Source organism: Carettochelys insculpta, chromosome 6 (genome assembly GCF_033958435.1).
Source record: "Carettochelys insculpta isolate YL-2023 chromosome 6, ASM3395843v1, whole genome shotgun sequence".
NCBI lineage: Eukaryota > Metazoa > Chordata > Testudines > Carettochelyidae > Carettochelys > Carettochelys insculpta.
The window spans coordinates 122,130,512-122,139,905 of record NC_134142.1 but is presented as its reverse complement, the minus strand read 5'-3'; the positions used below and the strand labels follow the sequence as shown (position 1 = coordinate 122,139,905).

Genomic DNA, 9,394 nt, shown 5'->3' with positions numbered 1-9,394 from the left:
GCATGCTACATCGAAATAGCTTATTTCAATGTAGCGACATCAAAATAAGCTATTTCGATGAATAACGGCTACACGTCCTCCAGGGCTGGCAACGTCGACGTTCAACTTCGATGTTAGGCAGCACCACATCGAAATAGGTGCTGCGAGGGAACGTCTACACGCCAAAGTAGCACACATCGAAATAAGGGTGCCAGGAACAGCTGCAGACAGGGTCACAGGGCGGACTCAACAGCAAGCCGCTCCCTTAAAGGGCCCCTCCCAGACACAGTTGTACTAAACAACACAAGATCCACAGAACCGACAACTGGTTGCAGACCCTGTGCATGCAGCATGGATCCCCAGCTGCAGCAGCAGCAACCAGAAGCCCTGGGCTAAGGGCTGCTGCACACGGTGACCATAGAGCCCCGCAGGGGCTGGAGAGAGAGCGTCTCTCAACCCCTCAGCTGATGGCTGCCATGGCGGACCCCGCTATTTCAATGTTGCGGGACGTGGATTGGCTACACGTGCCCTACTTCGACGTTCAACTTGGAAGTAGGGTGCTATTCCCATCCCCTCATGGGGTTAGCGACTTCGACATCTCGCCGCCTAACGTCGATTTCAACTTCGAAATAGCGCCCGACGTGTAGCCGTGACGGGCGCTATTTCGAAGTTGGCACCGCTACTTCGAAGTAGCGTGCACATGTAGACGCGGCCAGTGTGTGAGAGAGAGAGAGAGCAAGTGAGCTTTTCCTCTGCCTTGGCATAAAAGCTCCCAGCTGAGGGGATGAACCACTTCACTACGGCTGGTAAAATGACAGAGGCTGAAATTTCACCTGTTTAACTGGGGTTTGGACCAACCAGCCCCTTTTCTTTTCCCTCATCACTGTACAAAGGGGGATTTTCACCCAAGTGATGCGTTTGTGAGACTGTGTGAGGACAACCCCCTGCCCCGGGAGCGTGGGAACTCCCAAAGTGGCAGTTATAGCAATGGGCCTGTTCCCTTCCCCACCCATTGCCTCAGAATTGCAGGGGGGCTCAGGACCTCTGGCCAACCTGGGGCACTTTAACCCCCTCAGCCTGGGGTGGGGTGGGGTGTTACTCAGCTCTGCACTAGAGCTGGTGGCTGGTGATCTTCCCTCGGGCGGGGAGGGGACATCTGGCAGGGGAACGGGTCACACCATCCCTCCACTCTCCCCCAAGCTGGGTGCAGAGCTCCTGCCCAGGGGAACATCCCCAGTCGGGGTCTCCTGTGACCCTTCCCCACCCCAGAGCCAGCTGCAGGCCAACTTCCCTTGGGAGGAGCCCCCCCGCAGCCCTGTATTGTGTGGGAGGGAGGGAGAACAGGACGTTCCCAAGGGCAGTCGTGGCAGTTGGACCTGGGGTTGGGAAATAAATACAGCCCAGGACGGGGAGCAGGGGGTGCTACGGCCACATCAGCTAGATTTGCATGTCCCTGGTTAATAAACCTTTGTGTCCAGCATCACTGCCTGGAAACCCACCTTCACCCCTGCCCTGAAATGCTCCTCTTATGACAGCACATGATGAACTGAAATGCAGGTAAGTCAATGGAGGAATTCTTCCAGCCTTGCTACTGCCTCTCATAGAACACTAGGACTGGAAGGGACCTCGAGAGGCCATCGAGTGCAGCCCCCTGCCCTCATGGCAGGACCAAGTACTGTCTAGACCATCCCTGATAGACGTTTATCTAACCTATTCTTAAATATCTCCAGAGATGGAGATTCCACAGCCTCCCCAGGCAATTTATTCCAGTGTTTGACCACCCTGCCAGTTCAGAACTTTTTCCTCATGTCCAACCTAAACTTCCCTGGCTGCAGTTTAAGCCCATTGCTTCTTGTTCTACCCTCAGAGGCCAAGAAGAACAAGGCGTGGGGTTACTACAGAGAGGGCAAAAATCCCTTCCATCGATATGGTAACCACAAAGCTAGTGTGCGCCACCCTGGTGCTTTTTGCATAGACATGTCCTCCGGATTTCTTGCAGCAACTTTTGCTTTAGGGAACATTGCAATGCCGACAAAGTCAAAGACAGAAGGAACACCAACTCCCTCAGCGCTGGCAGCTGTACTGATAGAACCATTCTAGTTAGTGTGATGAGTTTCAACAACCCCCACTAAGGCTTGGTCAACATTTGAAAATTATATTGGCGTTACTGGATTCCTCGGGGTTATGCAAAAAGCCAACATCCCTGACCAACGTATCCACGCTGACAAATCCCAATGTAGACACAGCTGCCTTGGTGGAAGAGGGCTTTTCCCAACACAGTTAACATCAGTGAGTTTACTTAAAAATCAGATGGATGGAATAATAAATCATCAATCTGATTTTCAAGTAGAAGTAGGCGCTCAGAGGTGAGGTAGGAGCAGCCCCACAGGATATGGGGAGCAGTGACCTCTCAGGGGCTGAGGCAGGAGCAGTCGGTGGTGGCCCCCCAACAGGAAATAGGCACTGGGAACCTTGTAAATTCAGGAGCTATTTGCTCCTCCTGAGTCCACCTTCCCCTCTTGCCCATGGCAGATGCTGCAACTCAGGGCAAAAGGCAGCTTGGGATGGGATGATGGGTGAAGTCAATAGAGGTGCAGACAAACTGCTCTGGGTACGTCCCACTCTATCGAACTGCACAACTCCATCAGTCTGATTTTTAAGTAGAACCCACTGATGTTAACTGTGTTGGGAAAAGCCCTCTTCCACCAAGGTAGCTCTAGCAAGCTTAGATGCCCCATTGTAATGCGCAAATGTCGAAGTTCCTAAGAAGCCACACTGGGTCAGACCAAAGGTCTATCTAGCCCAGCATCCCATCTTCCAACAGCAGCCCATGACAGATGCCCCAAAGGGAGTGAACAGAACAAGTAATCATCAAATGACCCCCACCCATCACCTATTTCCAGCCTCTGGTAAACAGAGGCTAGGGCCACCATTCCTACCCCTCCAGGCTAATGAGTACTGATGGACCTGTCTTCCATGAATTTATCTAGTTCTCCCCTGAATCCTGTTAAAGCCTTGCTCTTCACAACATCCTGTGGCAGGGAGTTCCACAGGTTGACAGTGCACTGGGCCACCATTCCTACCCCTCCAGGCTAATGAGTACTGATGGACCTCTCTTCCATGAATTTATCTAGTTCTCCCCTGAATCCTGTTAAAGCCTTGCTCTTCACAACATCCTGTGGCAGGGAGTTCCACAGGTTGACAGTGCACTGCTTGAAGAAATACTCTTTTGTTTGTTTTAAACCTATTAATTTCATTTGGTGAGCCCTAGTTCCTATGTTATGGCAAGACGCATAAATAAATTTGCCTTAATGGCTTTCTCTATACCTGTCATGATCTTATTTGGGGAGGAGGTGTTCCTAGCCTAGCAGAAAAACATTGTCTGTCAACATACACTCCATCTATACTAGGGAACTATACTGGCATATCCCCATCAGCATAGGCTCCATAGCAGAGGTCTGGCCTGTGAGTGATTCGGTAGAATCTCGAGACATCTTAGAACTAGTGAAATACAAATACACATCACAGCTTCTAGTCAGCCGGAGGGTTTTAACCCTGGTGTGAAGCATTTAGTTTAAACACAACCAAGACATGAATGGAGTAAATGATACACAGATAAAGGTCACTTTGCTACATATACTAGCTGGAGCTGGCATGGAGGGGGTCTTCTCCAGCTCAGCTCCACCACTGAGGTGGCTGGCTCTCAAGATGGGGAAAAAGTTCATGCTGGTGCTTCACTCAAGGTGCTGTGACAGCCGAATGCCTGTTCTCTGTGTGGATTTTTCAGGGCTCTCCTTGGCTAGGACTATAAAAGAGAGTATTTGTCAGCAACCAGCATTCCGTTGTTATCCAGGATGGGAGATTCAACTTGGCCAGGCCAGGGTGCTCCCACTCACCATCACTGCAATGGAGATGCTTCTGTTTCACAGCGTGGGACATTTTAGCTTTGCCTATCTGGAAAGATAGAACGTGGCCCAATCAGGAAGCGATTGGCAAAAACATAGAAGCTGCGTCTACACTTGCATTCCTCTTTCCTGAGAGGCGTGCGAACGAAGGAAATCGAAAATGCAAATGAGGCACTGATTTACACATCTGGCATCTCATTTGCATATTCTTTGAAAGAAAAAAAGGCAGTGTCGTCGGGGCTCTTTTGAGAATAAACCCCATCTTCGAAAGAACCCTTCTTCCTGAAACAAAATAGGAAGAAGGGTTCTTTGGAAGATGGAGTTTATTTTTGAAAGAGCCCCTGTCTACACTGCTTTTTTTCTTTCAAAAGGAGAGTAGGCAAATGAGATGCCAGATGTGTAAATCAGTGCCTCATTTGCATTTTCGATTTCCTTCGTTCGCACGCCTCTCAGGAAAGAGGAATGCAAGTGTAGGCGCAGCTTCTATGGTTTTGCCAATCGCTTCCTGATTGGGCCACGTTCTATCTTTCCAGATAGGCAAAGCTAAAATGTCCCACGCTGTGAAACAGAAGCGTCTCCATTACAGTGACGGTGAGTGGGAGCACCCTGGCCTGGCCAAGTTGAATCTCCCATCCTGGATAACAACGGAATGCTGGTTGCTGACAAATACTCTCTTTTATAGTCCTAGCCAAGGAGAGCCCTGAAAAATCCACACAGAGAACAGGTGTTCGGCTGTCACAGCACCTTGAGTGAAGCACCAGCATGAACTTTTTCCCCATCTTGAGAGCCAGCCACCTCAGTGGTGGAGCTGAGCTGGAGAAGACCCCCTCCAGGCCGCTCCAGCCAGGATACGAGTTATGTCCCTTCTCATCAACCAACGAGAAAACAAAGCCTCTTGGAACTTCAGAAAACTCCAAAGTCTTTGTGTAAAACACCTTGTGCCATCTCCACTTAGGTCAGACCGGTTGGGCCATGCACTGGACAACTGCTGGTTCAGCTCCAGTCAGTAACCTACTTCTAGAAGTTACTTTTCGTGAGCCTCCTGCAGTGTGTGCCCCTTTGGCCAACTGTGCATGATTCCACGCTCTTTCCACAAGGTCCAGGAAATTAGATTAAGATGTTGACTGTCCTTTCTCGCTCCTGGAGAACTCTGTCCTTAGTTAGTAGTTGATCACACAGACATATGCAGTCATTTGATTCACTTACATGGACCACCAGCAACAGGAATGAACAGTTAGTGCGCGAATATAAGATAGCGCTACGCAGCTCCACACCAGGACTAGTTCGGAGGATCGCTTCACATGTGACACGCTCTCTGGGCACCTGTCAGTCGCACAGTTCACCAGGCTTCAGAGTCAATTAGACCTCAGAACATTTTGGTTGATTAACCCTAAAGGTTTACACTTCCCCTTGGCTTCTCTGCACGCCAGCTGAATGGATCTTCTTAAATACAGTTAGAGCTTCGTTAAAGGTTTGTTAGATGTATTTTTATTGGTCACTTTTCTATTTAAAAAAACCTGCACGAGAAGTTCCTGAGTCTTCTTCCAAATCACACAGACCAGGCTGGCCTGCTCCATTCCTCAGAAAAAATCCACACTTATATGGGACAGCAAATCCCACCTCTGGGGTGTCCTGACTGGAACTGAGAGTTGTGGGGAGAAACTCCGGGCTGGTTCCCATAGAGGGAGATGTGTGTATTTAGAGATGGCAGGGTGTGACCTGGCCTGGCCCCAGCTATAAATAAATATATAAACACATCTATTTGCTCCAGATCCCTAAATGGTCCCCTCAAGGATTGAACACACAACCCTGGGTTTAGCAGGCCAACGCTCAAACCCCTCACGGGTCATGTTTTCTAACCCTCCAGTCATTTTTGTTGCTGTTCTCTGCAACTTCTCTCAATCTTTTTTGAACTGTAATGCCCAGAACGGGACACAATATTCCTAGCTGAGGTCTAATCAGCGCAGAGTAGAGCGGAAGAATGACTTCTCGTCTCTTGCTCACAACACTCCTGTTCGTGCATCCCAAAGCGACCTTAGCTTTTTTTGCAACCCTGTTAACTCACATTTAGCTTGTGGTCCACCATGACTCCTAGATCCTTTTCTGTAGTACTCAGTAGGCTGTGACCAGTTGCTCTGAAGGCCCAATAAACTTATGGGCATCTCCTCAATCCAACTGTCCACGCTTTTCCCTGCAGCGCTCAGCTAAATTCCCATCCAAGTGGCCTCTCTGCTGGGCATCATGGAGAAAGAACTCCAACCTGGCCTGGATCTGCTGGTGCTGTGCCAGGCCCACAGGTGCCTGGAGACTCCTCAAGTCCTGGTGGTGGTAGAGAGGCATTAGCATGTGTGGCAAGATGCCGGGTGAGGTTTGCCTGCTGGCTGAAGTCCTTGCCGCAGGTGGTGCAGTGGTACGGTTGGGCCCCTGTGTGCGTACGCTGGTGCTTGGTGAGCGTGCTGGCGTTGCCGAAGCCCTTGCCGCATCCGGCACAGCGGTAGGGCCGCTCCCCGGTGTGCGTGCGCCAATGCTGGGTGAGCGTGCTGGCATTGCTGAAGCCCTTGCTGCAGTTGGTGCAGCGGTACGGCCGCTCCCCGGTGTGCATGCGCCGGTGCTGGGTGAGCGTGCTGGCATTGCTGAAGCCCTTGCCGCAGTCGGCGCAGCGGTACGGCCGCTCCCCGGTGTGCGTGCGCCGGTGCTGGGTCAGCGTCCAGGTGTTGCCGAAGCTCTTGCCACAGTCGGCACAGAGGTAGGGCCGCTCCCCGGTGTGCGTGCGCCGGTGCCGGCTCAGCGAGGCTGCGTCGCTGAAGTTCTTGCCGCAGTCGGCACAGCGGTACGGCCACTCCTCGGCGTGTGTGCGCCGGTGCCGGTGCAGCGACTTGGCCCAGCAGAAGCCCTGGCCGCAGTCAGCGCAGCGGTACCGCTGCTCCCCGGTGTGCGTGTGCTGGTGGGCCGTCAGGTGCGAGAGCTGGGCGAAGGCCTTGCCGCAGTCGGCACAGCAGTAGGGCCGCTCCCCGGTGTGCGTGCGCCAGTGCTGGTTCAGCGCCGAGGCGCGGATGAAGCCCCTGCCGCAGTCTGCGCAGCGGTACGGCCGCTCCCCGCTGTGCGTGCGCTGGTGCTGGGTCAGCGCGGAGGCGTTGCCGAACCTCTTCCCGCAGTTGTCGCAGCTGTGGGATTGCTGCCCTTCCTCCAGGCATGGTCCCCGGCCGAGTCCATCCCCACGCTTAGCACAGGAATCGTCGCCAACCGGTCCGTGGTCCCCGCCGTGGACCGAGAGATCCTGCTTTCCTGCTGCATTCTCCCCACATTCAGCCTGTCTGCTGGTTCCTCCACGGCTCCTGTGCCCAGCTACAGAGACCAGAGGGAGCCCTGCTGTTAGCCCACGGTTCAGTTTGCAGGTGTGTCAAAGTCAGAAAAATCTCCTTTTGTGATATTCCCATTTGTCTGGGATTTGTCAGCGACTCTTTTCCCACAGGGCTCGGCCCAAAACCCTGCACCAGCTGACGTAATCTGGAACCCAGGGGCAGAAGTGCCTCTCGCATTCGTCCCTCTGATGACAGCTCAAATCTGAGCCCCACCGCATAGGAGCTATTCCTGTGTGGTGTGTGCTGGGACGTGGGACAAGCCCTGCCCCTCTGGGACCAACCCCGGAGTGAGCATCGGGCAGGCTCACTTTCCAGCCTCCCCCTCCCCTGCCAGCTTCTCCACACAAGACCCAGGATTAGGGTCTCGGTGCTGGGCGGAGGGTGCTCTTAGGAGTGGCCGATGGCCATTTGATACAGAAGACTGGGGCAGATCTGCAGCCTGACTCAGGGTGGTTCTCCTCTGTTTGTACAGCACCTAGCGCATCGGGCATCTCTTGGGTTTCATTTTATGCTTAAATTGCAGCGTGCCCTGGAAACAGGCAGCACCCGACACAATGCAGACCTGACCCAGGATCAGGGCCCCCACCTGCTAACGCAGCACAGAAAGGGTCCACTTTTTCTTTTCAAACAGACTTTGTCTTTCTTTCCACCATAGGATTTTACATTGTTGGTCCTGTTCCCCCATTTTAGTGCTATTTCTGCTTCGCTACTCTGACACCGTATCAAAGGGCTATAGCCCTCTTGTGTGGATGAGGTTAGACACACATAAAGGGGCTCAGACCGACGTAATTTATTCCTGTGGGGGAGTGAGCCCGTTTCAAGGAATTCCTCTTAAAGAACTCATTCCCCCAGGCCCTGGTGTTTCATTCCTTGTGCAAATCCAAAGTAACAGCCTCAGCGAAAGTTTGTTTTTGCTTGCGGGTGTGGATGTTACTCAAGATATTAGAATGATGTTTAAATGTATAAATCAGACGGGACAGGATTATTAAGACTCACCTGAGACAGGGCTCACAGGCCCCCATCTTTCCCTGGATTCCTCAGCATCCTGGATCCAGAGCTCTGCCTCCCCTAACTCGATCCGGTGGATTAAATCTGGCGTGGAACCGGAATAGCCTGTTGGGGCAGGAGGGAGATCAGATGGCTTATTAAACTCTTCTCTAAGCTTGTGGAGTTTTGCTGACAAACCGTGGAGGCGGACACCTTCTCACGCCACTTCTGCGGGACAAAAATTGGCTTGGTGATAAAACAGAACTGCCTCGACCAGAGAGAGGTATGGAGCTTTCAGAGGCAAAGTTTCAGCAACACAGGGTCAGTGCAGACTCCGTGTTTGATATCTCGTTGTAAACAGCCTCAAGGAGGCGTCCCACAATGACAGCTCCGGTCATGGGTTGGAAGTTCGCTGCCCTACCCGTAGGTATAAAGGCCTTACCCCCCCTCCACCGGCTTCCCCCTTCAAGCCCCACTTCCCATCTGGTCAGCACAGGGAGCTCACATCGCATTTTCCCAGCTGATCATGGCGGTTCCCAGGCCAAAGCTCTCCCGCTTGGACCACTGAAGAGCTGCCCGAGCTGCTGAGCCCATGGGGAGGAGAGGTGGAGCAGGCCAGCTCCATTCGAGCCCTAGGAAGTTTGATAAGACACTTTTCTTGTGGCTTGTGTGAAGGGGGCGACGACGTGGCTGTGACAAAAAGAAGGGAAATGGGGCCTTACCCAGGGACAGGAGGGCCCGGTAATTGCTCAGCATCTGGTCCCGGTACAGCTGCTGCTCCCGCGGGGACAGGAGCTCCCACTCCTCCTGGGTGAAGTACAGAGCCACGGCCTTGAATGCCGCCTGGAGCTCCTGTCACAAGCGTTCCACACTCAGCAACTGCTGCTCCAGCCCCTGCCTGGAGTGTCAGCAGGGGACACGGTTTGTGGGGGGAGGGTGACTCCCAGAGACCCCCCCCAGCCCCACAGGGAGCCTCTCTCCCACCCTGCACAGCTCCCCCTGGGGCCTTGAGGCCCTGCTGCCTGGAAACAGGAGATGCCCTGTGGGGCTCTGGGGCAGGGTGCTGGGAAGGGCCTGAAACTTGGGGCGGGGACCAAGCTCCTGTTCCCACTCCCTGGCCAGATTCCCACCCTGCTTTTAGCCCCCGGTTGCCCCAGCTCC

General features: G+C 53.1%; 1 protein-coding gene across 1 annotated transcript in view; it reads right to left on the bottom strand.

Annotated features, from left to right (window-relative positions):
- LOC142015176 (uncharacterized) overlaps nucleotides 1-9,394 on the bottom strand; it is a 49,997-nt gene that overhangs the window by 39,753 nt on the left and 850 nt on the right. The window contains exons 3-5 of the mRNA XM_074998593.1: nucleotides 8,956-9,085; nucleotides 8,243-8,359; nucleotides 6,139-7,229 (exon numbers count right to left, since the gene is read on the bottom strand). Coding sequence (XP_074854694.1) covers nucleotides 6,139-7,229; nucleotides 8,243-8,359; nucleotides 8,956-9,085 — 1,338 coding nt within the window. The remainder of the gene's footprint in view (nucleotides 1-6,138; nucleotides 7,230-8,242; nucleotides 8,360-8,955; nucleotides 9,086-9,394) is intronic.